Source organism: Streptopelia decaocto (assembly GCF_964273445.1).
Source record: "Streptopelia decaocto genome assembly, chromosome: 1".
Lineage (NCBI taxonomy): Eukaryota > Metazoa > Chordata > Aves > Columbiformes > Columbidae > Streptopelia > Streptopelia decaocto.
Genome location: NC_138663.1, coordinates 114,534,775 through 114,552,750, shown reverse-complemented (window position 1 = coordinate 114,552,750; position 17,976 = coordinate 114,534,775). Strand labels below are relative to the sequence as shown.

At 36.0% G+C, this 17,976-nt stretch overlaps 1 protein-coding gene across 4 annotated transcripts in view; it reads left to right on the top strand.

The window, feature by feature from the left end:
- The window catches only part of CASK (calcium/calmodulin dependent serine protein kinase), a 206,381-nt gene that overhangs the window by 133,021 nt on the left and 55,384 nt on the right, over nt 1-17,976 (top strand). For all 4 annotated transcript variants that reach the window (XM_082046510.1, XM_082046509.1, XM_082046508.1 and 1 more), the window contains exon 11: nt 9,879-10,000. In XM_082046510.1, coding sequence (XP_081902636.1) covers nt 9,879-10,000 — 122 coding nt within the window. The remainder of the gene's footprint in view (nt 1-9,878; nt 10,001-17,976) is intronic.

Below are 17,976 nucleotides of genomic sequence, written 5' to 3'. Positions count from 1 at the left end.
GCTGAAGAAGGAAGTTAACCAGTGTGCAGCTTTTCATTTTTCCTCCTTTTGCTTCTTCAGCTCGTCTGTTCAGCAGCAGCCTAAGAAAAGGCGGTAGAATTGTTTGACATTTTGACTTGGAAGCTGAATTTGGGAAGAGCATTTAGTTTACTTTGGAGTTTTAAGTAGATTCAGGATGTTTAGGTTTTTATGCCAAGACTTGGAAAAGTCCATAACTTGAACAGGGTTTTTTATAACTTTATTTTTCCAAATACCTTTTTGTAGCCACTTTTTCAGAACTACTGAGTCAGTGTTGGACTTAAGCTAGTGGATAGTCCATAGTCTGGAAAACTGCATAACTGTTTGAATTGCTTGGTTTGTAGTGCTCATATTCTGAAACGTGACTAACAGTTTCAGAGTAGCTTTTTGCTGCAAACAGTTCTAGATTCCTGTAAGACATTTTCTAATGTTGTGTTTCAGTTTAACCACAGAGAAAGTACAACAGCATGTTTTATAACAGACTGACTGACCAAATGTACTTATTTAGCCTGGGCTAACAGGTAGCTCTGTTGCAGTACTTCCTGAACGTGTATGTGCTTTTTGAGCTCTGTGGTAACGTTGTTAAGGTGATGAATGTAGAAGCAGTGCTTTTGCATTGTGCAGAAAGGAGGCACTTCAAGACTACATCAGTGTTTCTAGCTTGTGTTCTCAAACTGCAAGACACAAATTTCATATGGCACTTTCATAAATGCATTTGGACATTTTGTCTCAGGATTGCTGTATGTAAATTGAAATTTTCATTCTTTTTTATCTTGTTAGACTCTATATTGGCATATCAAATGAGAAGTTTGTAACAGCATGAGATCTTAATTTTCAAATTTGATAGTAATAATAATGGAAAAAATGCTTTCAGAGTGAGATCCAACAGCAGATGTACGGCAAAGTTCTAACACAGTTTCCAACATAGATCGATCTAGCTTAACTCACAAATTAGCGAGTGGTTAGTGGTTTCATGGGATTTAGATTCCATGAAATATGGGCAATATAAGCCCATATTTTAAAAAGGATCAGTCTCATTGACATGAAGAAGAAAAAGAAATGTTGTTTTGCAAAAATTACCACTGATTTTTATAAATATTTGCAAAGGGTCTTGTGTAACACTTAAGTATGAGTGCTTGGGAAAAAAATTACATTAACCCTATAATTTACTGTTATTAATTCCTTATCTAGTTTTACAGGTATAACTATCAGTTTTGATGTCATGAGTTTGAGTGTTTCCAGTACACCATCATTAACTTTCTGATTTTTCAGCTGTTTAATCTTCCTTCTGGTATATTTAAATACAAAAGCTTTTGAGTACATAGAGTCACTGATAATTAAAATCAATAGTAAAGTGGTTGTATTTCTAAATTATTCTCATTATGGTTCTCACTGCAACTTTTGTAAACAAAAATATTTCAATACAATATTGCTAAATTCTGGCTAGTAAATATATTAATTAATATGACGTTATGTTTCATTTGCAGTATGTTGAAATAGTTTGTCAGTTCACCTCTTACAATAGTCCTACTTTAAATCATTTTTTATCCATGAGATTTTAAAAATAGTTTAACCAATGGTGGAAAAAGTCTGGTATTATAGACACCTAACACTGTGTACACGTGCGACCTTCCCAGTGCAAAGTGTTTCTTTTCCTCCCATCCCAGTCTGCAAGTCCCATTTGCTTCACACATAGAAACCATATTAGAAAAACTGGACCAGGGGGGTTCTTGTCAGTTTGTTTGTACTATATTGTGGCTAAACTGCTGTGCTAGGTTGCAGCTTTATAAATCGCTTGTTCTGAAATCTACATACTGTTTGTTGTTTGTCCAAATGCTGCCTTCCTACTAGGACTTCTAGCAGCAGAAAGTAGGTATCCCTTTGTTTTCCTTTAAGGCATATCATTCAGCCATGGTGTGTGTCCTTGCATGTTTAAAAATCAGCTTGCTTCTCTTCTCTTTGCTGTTTTCAGTTTTAATACTGCCTGTTCAAGAAAAATAGCCTGTATGGTTTTGACTAAATCTGTCTATCATTTTGAAAATATAATTAACCAGCAGTAATATGATTTCCAGGGAATTCTGAAGATTCTAATTTAGAGGCAGTATTAAAATTACCTGGGTTTTTTCTTTTTAATATTCGCAACACAACTGAAATAAAATTTAATTTTCATTAAATTAATAAAGGATAAAATGGTTTGGGTTTGCATTTTAGTTCCAAAATTAATGTTTTCATGGACTAATGGGGTTTTTTCTCCTAACACTAAAAATATGCTGTAATATTAGTCATATATAATTTTTTTGCTATACCCTTGCATGAAATTTCTTGATCATTCTGTGTTGATGTGATACATGATATATGCATATGCACTGTAAATATGCATACACTTGATTTCAATAACTATCCAATATGTGTCTCCTTAATGAAGGAATGTTGTTGACATGTAGGGAAGAGGTTCTGCTGCAGGTTAGCTGCATGCTTCATGAGAGACCGAAAGCACAAACACTTCTAAAACCTGCAGACTGTGCTAGACAAAGGAGAAGGTGTGAAATTCTAGACCCTTTGAAACACCTCAACTGTTTCAAAACCAACAAATGCAGCCTCTCAAAACACAAGCTCTAAAAAGTGGGGTTTTTCCTGCAGTGTTTTGAGATGTGTAGGCTAACAGTTCTTCTGTCTTAGGTCAGGGCAGCAACACGTGTCCATGTCTCTATTTCTGATCAAAGTAATGGATTTTTTGGTAGTTTTTTGGTTCATTCTTTTGATCTTACAGGTTGTGGGGGGTGTTATTCCTTGTCCTCCTGTTTCCCTGTCTTGGAATGCCTGTCCAGTAACACAAGAGTGAGAACTCAGTGGATTTTTATATAAAAGTTTTGCAACAGTATTATTTTTATACAGCTGTAGGGGAAAAAAGGGAAGCTCATATAGAGCCTCTGTCACTGATTTTTGGTTTTTGTTTGTGCATAGAGACTTTCTTCAGTAAACTTTCTGACTTATAGGATGTCCTGCCCTCGTACTAGTTGGAAGAGGGTTTCCATATGTTTTTGCAATGAGGAAGAAAATATCTAAGGAAGTAATAGTGAAGGCCATTCATTTGTTAAAACATTTATTTGTTTAGCTTCATGTGAGTGTGCTAGTTGTAAGGTGCAGGTCTGGTCTGAAAAACAGTGCATTCTTACTATGTATTTCTTTACCACCACGCTAGTCATATTTGTGGCTAGTTTTACAGTGAGAGATAACTGGGAAAAGGGATTGGCAAACTTTGTAAAATCCCGGATATGGAGACAGGAGAAAGCCAGAGCCATGCATACACACAGTGCCCCTGTGCATGCAGAACAAAACAAACTCTATCTTCAAAATCACGCATCTGTTTCTGAGCCCCCGTCCTTCCCTCTTTCCCCTCTTCCCCCTCGCCCCTCCTTTTTTTGTATTTCCATAAATAGCACTCTCCTCTGCGTTCTTGCTCGTGTTTGAGAACACTTTATCTCTTGTTTTCTCTTTTTCCCCTTTCTTTAGTCTTTTGCTCTTATAGTTTTTCTTTCCCAAACCTATTTCATTTGGTTTTCTTCTCTATTACATGACTTTCTTTCCCTCCTCATATTCCATAGGTGTTCTTACCTTCTGTAATTTACTTGTAAATCCCAATACGCTTCCATCACACCAACTGCCTTCTTTCTGCACTTTTACTGTAATCTCTGTAAACCTGCATCTTTCTAGTTTTCTCCCTATACTTTTCCTGATTGTTTTATATGTATATAAATATATATATGGTGTGTGTATATGTATATTATTGTAGTCTTAATTGCTTCACTGTAGTGTTCAGACAACTGGGTACAAGTAGGAGCTTATTTGTAAATTTAGAGAGTATCTAAACTTGGTTGTTTGGTTTCTGTCTAGGAAGCAAGATGTCATTAAACACTACATAGCTCAAATTAGAGGAAGATAGAGTCCTTACTTGCCTTTCATATTAATTACAATGTTGTGTATATATGTGAAACATGTATCTCCCATCCTATTTTGAACTATTATGGGTTAATACATACACATGCTTTGGCTGTCATCTGTGCTTACAGGAATAGATGCTCTGGAATATAGTGAACAGTGAAGAGCAACAAATTACTGTGTGATGTTAGAGGCATCTCAACTCCAGTGATTCTTGTAGATGTGGTTTAAAGTGATGAAGAACATCTGATGCTGTCCTTAGTTGGTTTTCTCTTAATCTAAGAAGTTACATCAGCACAAGTAGAGGAAAGGTCCTATCTCTGTTAAAGACTCTTTTCTCACCTTTAATGGAAACAGCTTATGTTTAGTATTTTCTTTACAAGACCAAGAGGAAATAGGGGTTTTCTTTCTTACACATTTTAAACTTCTGTCCACTGCTACTAAGGCAAACCTGGCCTTGTATATAATGTGGGCAAATTTTATTTTATAATTATGCTGATATTGAGCCTAGACTTTGGCTGAAGTGAACAGTTTCAAATGTGCATGTAATTGTGATTTGAAAACTTCAGCTGACAGATGCCTCATTATTTACACAGCATTTTGATGTAGTGCTTAATTACCTAATATGTTAAACATTATTAGGCCTTGTGTTTTTAGGGTGTTATAATCAGATGACAGCAAAGCACAGCTACTAGAGGCACCTATTTATGCAGTTGTCGCTAAATAGGTTTTTCGAAGGTGTAAGCGTCGCTGGAGTCTTAAAGTAGAAGCAAAGAATCTTTATTTGTCATACATGAAAAATAAAAATAAAATCCATGAAACTTGAATCTCACATTCCAGACTTGGTACAAATAATCTCAATTGTGACTTCACCAGATGTGCTTTATCAAAATCTCACAATATTTATAAGGGTTTTTTTTCATAACTACACTTTATAACTATGCCCAAAGATTACATGCTTGGTTTTTTAGGAGATTGTATCCAGTGACGTCATTCAATGATTCTAATATTTGATCTTTCTAACGATCTCTGATGATTTTTTTTTTCTCCTGTCTTTGCTGTATGGCTAGCCTCAGACCTCTTCATAAACAAAGGGCAATGTAAATCCTACCTTCTGAAATGCCTGTGCTTTGAGAGCTGGGATTGTTTCTTATTTTCATTTCCAGCACCTGCACACAAGAAGGCAGCCAAGCGATGAAGTTTGGAGAAATTAGCTTGTGTTGATTGTAGATTGACTGGCATAAGGACTGAATTGTGATGTGTGTGGAATTGCAAATAGTAGCTAAGGTCTAGCCAGTCATTTAAAAACCACTGTAAAATCCTGAAAGTCATCGTTACTTGCCTATTTAAACAACAAAGAGAATGGTTGAAAAGCCAATCCGAGTTAAGGTTGTTCATGAGAATTAACAGGTTCATGTAGGGAACTTGATTTTTTTATACAGTGCTGCAGATCTATGGGGTTTAGATTTTGTCAGTGTCTCTTTCATAAAAATATGCTGTTATTTTAATGGTTGTTATAAGGTCTTCTGCAGAGTCATTTCCTGAAATACTAATTCCAGGAGACTTGTGAAAAGGTCACGGTTTTTTAGTTTTGTATTTAAACAAGGTCAGGCTTACTCTAAGAAGTTGTCATTCCTCAGAAGGGGGTTTATGACTGACCAAGACTTAAATGGGCATTTGTAATCTTCAGTGTTAAAAAAAAATAAAACAAAGAATTCTTTTAGCCTTTCTTAGAATGTGCTTGCAGTCAGAATGTCATCTCTGTGCTTTGCAGCAAGATCTAAGTCTTCTCACCTGAACAATCTTTTAGTCATACAGTGCCACAGGTCATTGCTGCATGAAAAGAAGCCAGTAATTCTCTGTACTACCTTCTGCATAAGACAGGAAGTCACTTGTACCTGCCATGTTTGCTGAGCCTAAGAAAAGCAAACTTTTGGGATGTTTTATAGTGGATACATATTTCTACTGGAGAATACATAGACAATTCTTGGCTTTCTTTCCTTTAATTATATTTTATTCTCTTCTTTTCTGGCGAGAAGTAAGGAGCTCCTAATTACCTCTAAAGTTTGGTTTGTCTAGCCAAAGCACCTATTCCAGATTAGAATAGCTAGATGCTAGATTGTAATAACAGCACTATTTTGCCAAAGCTTTGTCTACTTGCAGCTTGATGCATCCGTGTCCATGCCAATCAGGTGGTATTAAGGGCACTGTATAAGAACTACAAAGACTCTAGAGACATAATTCAGCTGTAAGAGAGAACTATTTCTGAATGGCCGTCTTCAGAAATGAGGTAACAGAACCTGCAGGAAATACCTGTGATAACTTTGACTACACACTGGGTGAAGAAATAATCCCAAGTTATTGCCTTATAAAGCAAGTATGACAAATAATAGATGTGCCTCAGCAAGTAGAAAGCTACTCAGCTCATCTCCATCTTCTTACGAGCAATTTGGTAAGAAAAACAAGATTGTGTGCGTGGCCTGGAATATCACTGCTCACTTGCACACTGAGAACATATGTGCAATTATAGCAGGATCCAGTGTTACTACAATCTTCTCCCAGAACCAGAGATTAAATCCTATTTATAGAGGATACAAGCTTTAGTTATAAATATCAAGTGCTTTTACACTTTCCCCAAAGCCTAGAAATTTAGCTTAAATATGATAGAATATGAATCTTTTTGGGGACAGGTGTGCTGTAAAGGTTGGTTGATATTATTTTATGTGCTCTTTTATCTGAATGTATAACTCTTCTGAAAGGTACTCTTGGACTTTTAACTAGATGTCTGTAACAGAGAGTTTAGATGTTCACAAAAATGCCTGTAGTGTTGTTCTGTCACTCTTTTTTTGCAATAACCTGCTGTTGCTATATTGCTATATAATAGTATGCCATTTTCTCATGCAGGTGTATGTTATTTGTAAATGCATGAAAGACACAGCAGTAGATACAGCATAAGATCATAGGTAAAAAATTAAACAACAACAGACAAGGTAGAAGTGTGATTCTGAGTGATTAGCAAAGTCATTGTCAGAACTTCAGATCACTTATTTCACAGTATCACAGTATGTTTGGGATTGGAAGGGACCTCAAAAGATCATCTAGTCCAATCCCCCTGCTGGAGCAGGAACGCCTAGGTGAGGTCACACAGGAACATGTCCAGGTGGGTTTTGAATGTCTCCAGAGAAGGAGACTCCACAACCTCCCTGGGCAGCCTGTTCCAGTGCTCTGTCACCCTTACTGAGAAGAAGTTTCTTCTCAAATTTAAGTGGAACCTCTTGTGCTTAAACATAAATAAGGTCACCCCTCAGTCTCCTCTTCTCCAAACTAAAGAGACCCAACTCCCTCAGCCTTTCTTCATAAGGGAGGTGCTCCACTCCCTTAATCATCTTTGAAACTTTCTTTTATAGCTGTCTATTCAGTGCAACCAATTGACAGGAGAAAAAAGTCCTAATGAGCAAAGCTTAGTGTTTTGGAATTCCCAGATATTCAAAAGGTTATTTAGATGCAAATATTAGAAAATAGTAGCTTAATTTCTATTTGAAAGACCTCAACATATTCCACAAAATAAAATTCCCCAAGTAAATAATACTGTCAAAAAATTATGTGGTGGGCCAGAGCATTCAGTGCTTCACAATAACTTAGCACTGCAGACAACTTTGAACAGACTTCTCATTGGTTCTGGTTTTGGCTCATGTTTTAGTGGTTATGAGCAACATTGAGCAGTGTCAGATATTCAAGCCTATGAAGCAAATCTTGTCTTGAGTTTTCCTTAAAATAAACACTCCATGTACACAGAAAGGGCTTTGAACCCAGAAAGCAAAAAATTTGCTATCAAATAATTAGTTTAAACTCTTAGTGTGACAGGAATAGAAAGAAAAGAGAATTCTAGCAAATTTCCTTCTGCCAAAGGCATCCTGGAAAGCCAAGCACTTTCCCTCAGGCTTGAATATCTCTAAGTTCATCAACCTTTGACATACTGAAAATGTTAAAAGAAACTCAGTGCAGTCCCTTTCAGGTCTCTAGGTGATGTTTTTCTTCCACGCCTTTGAGGCTTAGCTGTGATCTCTCCACGCTCTTACCAGCAGATTCCTGGTCCCTGTATGTTCTCAGGTTTCCTGCTGTGTCTGCCAGTGCGGGAGCTGTGGTGCAGGCAGAGGAGTATGGACAGTTCTTTTCAGCCGACCATGCTTACTCATTATCAAAGAGCAGTTTTTTTCCCTTCTTCAGTGCACCTGACCCCATATACAGCAACTACAATAAGGCTAACCATTAGTTTTATTTGCTGATCACCCACCACTTTTTTAAAGGAACATAAATTAATACATGAGTTGGAAGTAAGTAGTCAGACACATCTAATGGGAGAGGACTAAGAAGTCTTATTGCTCCTGAGCCATGAGTTGTGAGGGGAACACAGTGGTTCTTAACTTTGGTGTACAAGGAACTGTGAGGAGAATCCTAGGTTGAGATTTGTACTAAATGCGATGCGAGAGTTTCTAGACTTGTACCTTATTTGTCCTTCTAAGTCAGGAGGTCACAACTCTCGTATAGTAGTTTTTGTGTATTTTGTTATGTTTCTTCCAGTTTTTCGAAGTTTTCAGAGAAATAACTGAATTTACCCTGTTTTCTTTATGTGGTGAAGAGGGGCTTGGGTTTTTTTTGTTTGTTTTTATTACATTCTGAAAATACAAGAGATTACAAAAGGGCTTGACTTAAGGAAGGCTGGTAAGAATTGTTCATACAGCAAGACTGGAATTTCAAGAAATATAGCGATTTTTTAGATATTATCTATCTTGACAAAAGGACACTGGCAAATGAATAAGTAAACAGAATAAACATATTAAGGAAAAATTACTGAAATGCAAATTGTGTAGAATTCTGCATCCAGAATTAAGAACTTATTTATGAGCATGCATTCATCAGTTCAGTGTCTGACACCAGCATTTTCACAGACTAACACTGAATATGCTACTGTCTTTCCACATCTTTATGCCACTGTGGACACACTTGAAGACATGGGCACTGGGTGTTTAGATAAGCTAAAGTTAGCATTCTAGTAATGCAAACAAGTGGCAGCCACCACTGATGTCTGATTTTTAAAACAAGTTGATCAAGAAGGAACTAATATGAGCTGGTTTACTATGGGTTTATATTGTGTTTCTGTGTCTTCCCTGCTGTGAGTTCAACTCTCCTCATGGACTTTCACCTTCCATAATGCCTTCTGTTTCTGCTTGTTGTTCCCATATCCCTCATTTCTGTTTTCACCCTATGCTATATAAAAATCATCCCCATCTTCCTATGACCCAAAACAATCCACTGGTCAAAAGGAAGCAAGTGCTATAATTGGATCTGAGATAACCAGGAAAGCAGAACAAACAGAACAAACACCAGAGTTCATGTTACAGCCTTTTTTTCTCCTCCAGAGGACACAGCAATCTGGTCTTTCTCTCTTCCCTTCTCTATCCAGATGCTGATTTTAGAATTTGTGAGAGTGTTGATTCTTTCAATTTTTTTCTCATTTGCAATATGTATTTGGAATTGGCCAGCAGTTCAAAATGTGAAAAAGGGGAAGGTTGGGGTGAGAATGGTGAGGACAGGCAGTTGGGCAGATAATGCAAGTGACTTTATAATGTATCATTGGAAACAAGGCTAAAATAGAACAAAGCTAGGCTTAGTAAGAACAGGTTTTAACCTCTTTTCAGTTAAATAATTTCTTACATATAATCACACTATATATGGTCACTGTCAATATATGTAAAGTTTATTCAGTGAGTTTTCCTGTAAAAACGTCAGCTTTTTAAAGTTCCCGTTCTGGTTTTACCATATGGAGTGAAAGTTTCCTTTCCCAAAACTCCGTTTACCACCAGTCTTTGCTTCATTGATTTGTGTTCTTTCTTTTTTTTCCCCTATTTATTGCCCCATAGGAGCAGTCTCACAGGTGCTGGACAGCCTGGAAGAAATTCATGCACTTACAGACTGCAGTGAAAAAGACTTAGATTTCCTTCACAGTGTTTTCCAGGATCAGCATCTTCACACGCTACTAGATGTAAGTTTTCTGTGATAAACAATTTGAATACATTTCTGTATCTGTTGTTTATTGGCTATAATTTTGTTTTATCCTGAATATACTCTTTTTTGTTTTTTCTTTCATACCAAGATGGATTAATTTCGTTGTGGAATCAACTGGCACTTTACACAGAAATACATTCTAGGACTATATTTACTGAATAACTTAGAATATGTAAACAGTTAAAAACTTGGTTTGAATTAATAGGTTTGCTTTAAGATAATTTATCAGAATAGGTTTTTATGTATATATAAAGGCTGGATCTTATTTTTTATTTTAACTGAATTGTATCTTTGTGACTATAGAGACTCATTCATTTTTTATTATTTTTAAGTAATGTAATAATCTCAGACCAGTTCTATGGATCTTCTTACAAGTATGACAATTTTTTGTGCAAAACACCTAGGTGTGCTTGTTCCTGTCCTACACTTAAACACAGCATGTAATAGCCTTGGTCATTTAAATCTGTATTATTTTATGGTCCATGAGAGCTATTACTGCGTAAGACAGCAGTGGGTGTTCCACAGGAAAGTGTGCAAACATCACAACACTGGAAGACACAGGTTAATACCTCCTGGTAAGCATAATCAGGATCTGGTTCCAGTTTCTTCACTATCTGTTAGCCTAGTGCACTTTCTGGCTACATGTACAGATCAACTGTGATGTCGGGTGGTTCATAGATTTTTCTTTTTTTTTTCCTTCAGAAGACTAAAGCGTTCTGGTTTGCAAAAACAATTTTGAAAAGCAAGTAGTCTGGTGTTTGAGGGGAAAAATGCTTGCATACTACTTATCTTTCTGTGCCTTGAAGACTTCCTGTTCTCAAAATGTTCTTGTTATCTTGTCACATGCAGAAATCCTGTTTATGTTTCCCAAGTTTTTAACTAAGCAGGTCTAACAAGGCAATACATTATACTTTCTCGAAAATTGTATGAATTTGGGAAAACATACATAGTTTTTAGGTAGATGTATTTGCTGAACTTCAGCTCTCTGCAAAAACAGGGACCTTCAGCATCACTGCACAGGTGTACATTCTGGCCCTCACATTGAATGCCAAGACCTTAACAGAAGAACAAATTCAAAAGCTTATCATGCTGTCAATGACTTCTGTGTCTACACAGTATTGAGGTCTGAAATAAAGGTCAAAAAGAAGCAGAAGAAACTTTCCCTGATTTGTTCTGGTATGTATAGACACTTCATATTGAAGACAGGGCTTGCTTTCGGACAAGACAGACTTTTTCTAAAGCAGCCTACACTTTCCAATGAGAAAAAACTCATAATGGAACCAAATCCAGAGGCATAGGTTATGTCCACATTAGCAAGTACTACAACGTAACAACAGCAGATCTGTAGAGGAAGGCAGCTGAGACTGGGGAGCCAGTGTCAACAATTCTGTGTATTTTGAGTGCTTTTACTTTACACTAGCTTATACTGCAGTCCTGTGAACTGAATAACCACTGGCAGGTGAACAGCATCTTATTCTGGTTTAGCGTCATTTGAGAATAAATGTGCTTTGGTAACACTGTACTATGAAAAATGAAGAACGGTAAGTGGGCATAATCAGATTTATTTCAAAAATGGACTCCTGAATCAAACCAAAACACTCATGTGACTATATAGATGATGACCATTTTATTACTATGTCTTGAATTTCATAGCTTGGATACCTCGGTGAATGACACAAGATGTCTTTGCTTTTTACCCAATGAAAGACATACAGGAATAAGAGTAATTTCAGCTACCTGATCTGCAGGTAGTTTGTTATGGTTGTAAAAACTTAAAAGAATTTCTGAAAAATTGTTGTATGCTTTAGTTCCTATATGTGGTTTTGCAAGGGTGTGATCTGAATATAAATGGTGCCATAGTACCTTTGGTGTCCAAACTCTTTAAAATGTAGTAGATGATCTGTACTCTTCTTATAGTTTTTTTGGTGATTGATGAATAGTGGGCGACGTGGATTCTATGCATCTTTCTAGTTTAAAGGATTCAAATCCACACATATGTCCTTCCAGAAGAGGACCCACCTGCAAGGTTCTGAACTGGCCTGTATGGGAACATAAGCCTTCTGGTAAAGCTTCCCTACAACGTAGCTGCCTGTATGACTCAAGAGACCAGAGACAGTGAGCTGTTAAGTGATGAGGGCATTGCTCTGGCACAAGACTACAGTTCTAATCTTTGTTCTTGATAACTGTTTATGCATTTTACATTAAACAGTCATTGGATAAAATCATGTGAAGCATGCAGGAAGAACGGATTAGGAGTTCATTACGTTCCTGAATTGCAGCTCCTGCAACTCATCTTGCAATTTGCATTATAATATGAATCTTTTTTTTCCCCAGTCTAAGTTCACCTAGCTTGTGTTCCAGATTCTTAAATTGCTCTTCTTCTTATATTGCATGCTGCAGCATAGAAAGGTGATCAGATAATATGAACAAGAAATAAAGATCTGGACAGGAAGACAATAATGAATGTAATAATAAGAAACCAAATACTTGTGTCACTCATGCAGGAAGGTTTTAGATATTTATTAACCATTGTTATGTTGTCATATAAATTCTTGGGCTTTGGTAAACCAGATGGCCTTTAGTTTAAATATTTTGCTCTATGACTGGTCTACCAGACATTAACTCATACTTCTGCAATGCTTTTGCTTTTTTCTGTTCTTTACAGTGCTAGTCTGGTTCATAGTACTTCATTAATGATCTAATATTTCTGTAATGCTCTGCTTTAGCCTTTTAAACAGGAAAAAAACTGCAATGAATTCATACTATTTTGCTGTTCTTTTATTTAAAAGTCATGGTCATTATCTTAGACAGAAAGGGATACATTTAAATATACACTGTAATAATGAATTTGTGAGAACAAAACACTATCAAAAAGCATTTTAGTTTTATTATGCTATGTGGAAGAGGGATGATAGAGTCTTCCCTAATATACCTTTATTAGAATAATACGAAATAAAATTCTAAAATATTGCAGCGTCATGAAATACATATTTGAAAGACTGAAGCAAGTTTCTGACAGCATTATTTGAAAGTGTAGCTTTTTCTTTTAGTAACCTAGTGGGAGATTGATTTCTGTTTATGCATTGATACTATTCCAGTTTCTCTCAGGATTCTGAAAAAGTCATCAGTTGTACTTGGATGAAGTTCTGTCAGGGATGCTGTTTATTCCTCTCAATATTTGGGGTTTACGAGTTCACCAGAACACGTCACCTGTAAAGCATTATATTCCACTCTGTAGGAATTTTATAATCTGTTGTGGCGTTTTGGCTGTCACTTTGCATTAAAACTGCTGTTCCTCTTCCTTGGCCTTTTTCTACGGTTAAATTTGTTCTCATGTTCCTACTCTTTCTCAAGAGTTATCCTTATTTTTAGATTATGCACATGATGATAGCTCACTCCTGCTGCTGACATACCTTCTTTTGCTTCTGAACTTTTTCTGAAATCAAAAAAAGGAAAGGACAATCTTTGTGTTAAGAGTGCAAGTTATCCATGTGTTGTTTTCTTCAGGTAATTATAGATCACAAAATAGAATATTCTTTCTCAGTAATTCGTTAACTTAGATGTTATGAGGATAGGCACCTCTGACCACCATGGAAAGCTATCATCCCACCAGTTGTTTTTAGTCAATTCATTCACATCTGTTTAGATAGCCATCTTGAGACAGTCTTCTACTTGGGTGCCAAAGCTGTTCAAAACAAGGGGGGCAAAAGGTGCCAAATACTTACAAAGTAATTGATATTCACTCTGGGCCAAATCCTGCAATATACCAGGATATCCTGATGTGGGCTTACTGAATAGTTTTGTTGTGTGATTTTTTTTATAATTTTGTAGAATTCCTCTATTGTGTTGAGTGTGGTTTTCCTGTACAAAAGTTACACAATTCATTATTAAAAACTTAAATTTATTTACTGAGGAGAATAAAGAAAAGGGCCTTCTAGAAACAGACATTTAGAAATATTTACTACCTTAAAAATGCATTGTTTAATAATTGATCTTTCTTGTAAAGTAAAAGCGTAATTTTGGGTTGGACAGATCTTATTTTTTTTCTCACTTCTGATATAAAAGTGATGATCAAAATTTTGTTGAATGCTGTAGGACATTCCCATGTGTGACTTGGAACTGTCTGGGTTTATTCCTACCCAAAGCTTTATAGATTGTTTAATTCTGGTATCCAGTTTATGTCAAAAAGAATGTAATAAAGTTAAGTAAAGGATATAAATAACTTTATGGGAAACAGAGCTAAATTTAAATAGTGAAGCAGCTTTTTGTTACCACTGACAGATTTTCAGAAGCCTTATCAAATGCTTTGATTAAGACTTTTTCGTTGACTTCTATGAAAGAGATCCTGGGAGACATTGCTGTATTGTCAGCAATACTGATAAATAAGTTTGAAATAAGTGTGAAGAGGTTATCGGTTTTGTAGACATTGGTGTTTGGCTATTTTCTGTATCATGACAAAAGATTTTACTTCAATGATTATTTGTTTCAAAAGTATACTGGTCTTCAGGGCTGTACCTAATGGGGAAGGTCTTTACATATTGTGTTTCATCTCTATTGGTGTATCAAAGAAAGCAAAGTTTGCTAAAAAGTAAACCCAGAGGCTGCTATTTTATGTAGCTGCCTACACTGAAGGAGACAAGATCTCTTCTGTTGAGTCGTTAGTTACCCCTTCAGGGACGCTTTCTGTGGGTGATTCTGAATGCAGATGTCGTTTGATTTACAAGTGAGATTTTTGCTCAGCAGGAGAACAATATCAGCTTTTGTGTCCCTGGGGCCTCTCTGTGCTGCTGGCATTGTCTGCATCTGTCTGTCCTGAGTCAGATGGTTCCCTAGGCTATCTTTTGGCTGTTAATTTAAGAAGTTCGTTACATTATTTTCATAGATGGATTCGCTAAGGTAAGTGTTGTTCTTTCTGCAAGTATGTGTGCCTTAGAAGCGTTATAAACTTCCTTCAAAGTTTATTTTACCTTTTGCTGGCATAGCGCATTATACACGTACAGTTTTAACTAAACGAGATTTAAAACATTTTGGAGTAGCTATATGTGTCATATCTATATGTGTAGCCACTTCTTCCCTTTAGAGTTTAATTTACATTCCTAGTCCATATATTTAAGGTATACTGATTTTTCAAGAGCATCTGGTTTTTATAAAAGTCTGTTATCTTCTGCTAATGGTAATGTTTCAAAGGAAAAAGCATCTGTGCACACTTCGGAGTTCCCTTAGTGTTTCTTTTGAACTCAGTCATCCAAACAGATTTGGTCCTGAAGTCCAGACTTTTATGGAAACATATTTTCTCTTTTGCTAGAAAGAATGTTCTTGGGACCTCAGTTTAGCCTCTTACATGGTTGGCTAAAGCTTTCTACTGGATCTGTTTTGATTTGTTCTGTTTACCCTCTCAATGTTGGATGTTGGCACAGTAAATTTGTCTTTTGTAAAAGCATCAGTTATTCAGCTGCGTCCAGCCATGGCTGATACTATAGTTCTCTATTTGAAAATGTTTTAAACTCTTCATACATTCATCCCTGATTTGCTATTTTGTGAGCAAAGTATGCTAAATTAAAAATTTTGTTTTAAACTTTGGGGGAAAAAAAAGGCAAAACAGGAGACATTTTAATTTCTATCTTCAGGTTGCTTTCATTGCCTTCTTCCTTTCTTTTAAATGATTAATAGACTGGTGGAATATCTTATCATATGATATAGAAAAGAAAACCAGCAGCTGTCTGTAAAAAGCTAAAATATTTTCATTAATCATCTGATTTTTCTATGTTTTGATTTGAATAAGAATGGCTTTCTATGTGAATCACATAGTGTGGTTCAAGATTTTGGATCACCATTGGTCATTACCCTCTTGAATACTGAACATGAATATGTTTCTTTCGCAAAAACAGATCAGAAAGTATATGTGTGCTAGATGTCTTGCTAAACTCCCTCAGTTATCATATGTGAAATTATCCTTTCTCATTTTTAAAACACCCTGTTTTCCTATTTTTTAATTATCCTTTGATATGTTTGTAAGAAAAAAGCAAATGGAAAATATTTGTTTAAAAAAAAAAAAAAAAAGAAAAATTATGTTGGCAGGAAAGCACCTTGCTATTTGGGGAACCAAATCTGGCTTTTATCCCAGTCCAGCAGAGGCAGCATGTTCAGCCCCAGGGAGTGGGAGGGACAGTCTGTCACGCTGCAATGGAAACTCCTTTCCCAAGTACTGTAGAAGAACAATGACCAAATCCATAGGGAGAACTCATCGAAGAATTCTTTCAGCAGGTGGGCTGGATCATCATCACCAGTGCAGTAGGCTTTTTCTCTAAAAGGTAACTTTTCTGGAAGGCCATATCTGAAAGAACACTAAAAGCGGAGCCTATTCTAGAATTTCTGCTGCATTATTTCCTAATTGTTCTCAAAAATCCCTTCCATTTTCAACTTCCTTCATATCTTTGCATTTCATTTTCAGTCTTCCTGGGATATGTAGATCACTGTGCTAGTTGGCATCATTGTTTTCTTGTTATACCTGTTTCTCTGTCTCACCATTTTTTACAGAGATTTTGTCTTATATTTAATCTTCTGAGCAGAAATTATTTTTATTCCATGTTGTTATAATATTTATGTAACACTGATATATGACTGAGACTCTTAAACACAAGACTAATACAAATAAGAGCCAACAGTAACTTCTGTATTGGTTAAGATTCATTTTTGAGAAATTTATGTATCTACCACTTTCCAACAATGCAAAAATCTGGTTTGGATTGCATGACACTGTCACAGATAGTTGCTTTGTCACGTTTTAACCTATTTTCTTTCTAACTAATATTCTGTCATTTCTGAGTATGTATAAGCATAGAACTGATGTGTTGAATCATCAGTGAAATTCAGCTTAATAAACTATGTACTTTAAATTAGGCTTGTACTATTTAGCCCATTCCTCTTGGCCTTGTGTCATCTTCTCTGTGTCAATGGTGTGTCATTGACTGTGTGTGTGCAGGAGTGTGTTTGTGTCTGTGTGCAGCAACAGATTCCAAAAGCATAAATCAGTAGACATTTTTTAGTATGTATAATTTAAGATTCCCTTGGTTACAGTGTATTTTTATGTTACTGGGTCCTGATCTGTTGAAAAACAGTAGAATTTTATTTCTGACTCTTGTAAAACACTTAATTAACTTCACTAATATTATTTTGAGATTAAAATGATCATTTTCACATTTTACCTGCTACGTTTTCTTCATTTCTTTTTATGTTGAGTGTAGTTCAAGTTAATTCCTTTTAAACCGTAAGGGCTACTTGTTGGTTTGGGTTTTTTTCCTTATAAAACTTCAGCTTCTCAGATTTATTATTTCTCCAGAAGCCTGGAACTTACTCTGAGAAATGACAAAAATAGGGAAATGCCACAGCACCTGGGATGCAGTCCATAAATCCTGAATAACACTTCCACTTTTTTTTTGCTACTGGGAGCAGAATAATATTTCAGTGTACGCTTAATTTACATTAAAATACTCAAAGGCAATGTTGTAACAGCCCAGTAAGCTATGCTTCAAGTCAGTCAGGCCTCACTGCCTCCTATTTCCAGTTATTCAAGTAGTTGGCTAGTCCATGTTGACTGTTCTTTGTATTAATACTAATGAGCTCCTTGCAGTATATTTTTATTGTTACTATATCATTACAAAAAAATCTGTGTGGATAGGGAGAAACAAAAATGGTTGTAACTCCAATATTAACACCTCCTGGTGCAAGATATGTGCTCAGTGTCACAAAGCAGGTGAGAAGCTGTGTTCTTTGCCAACCCTCTGTAATCATTGTGGATTTAACTAGTTTTATATGGATTCTCTGTCCCTCTAATGAGGTTCATGATCATTATCATCCTTTTCTTCAAGATGGTGATCTAACCCTGAAGAGTTTATTCAAAGGAATGAAGCCTGTTTAGGCCTAACCTGAGTCTATAGTTACTGCTAGAAGTCA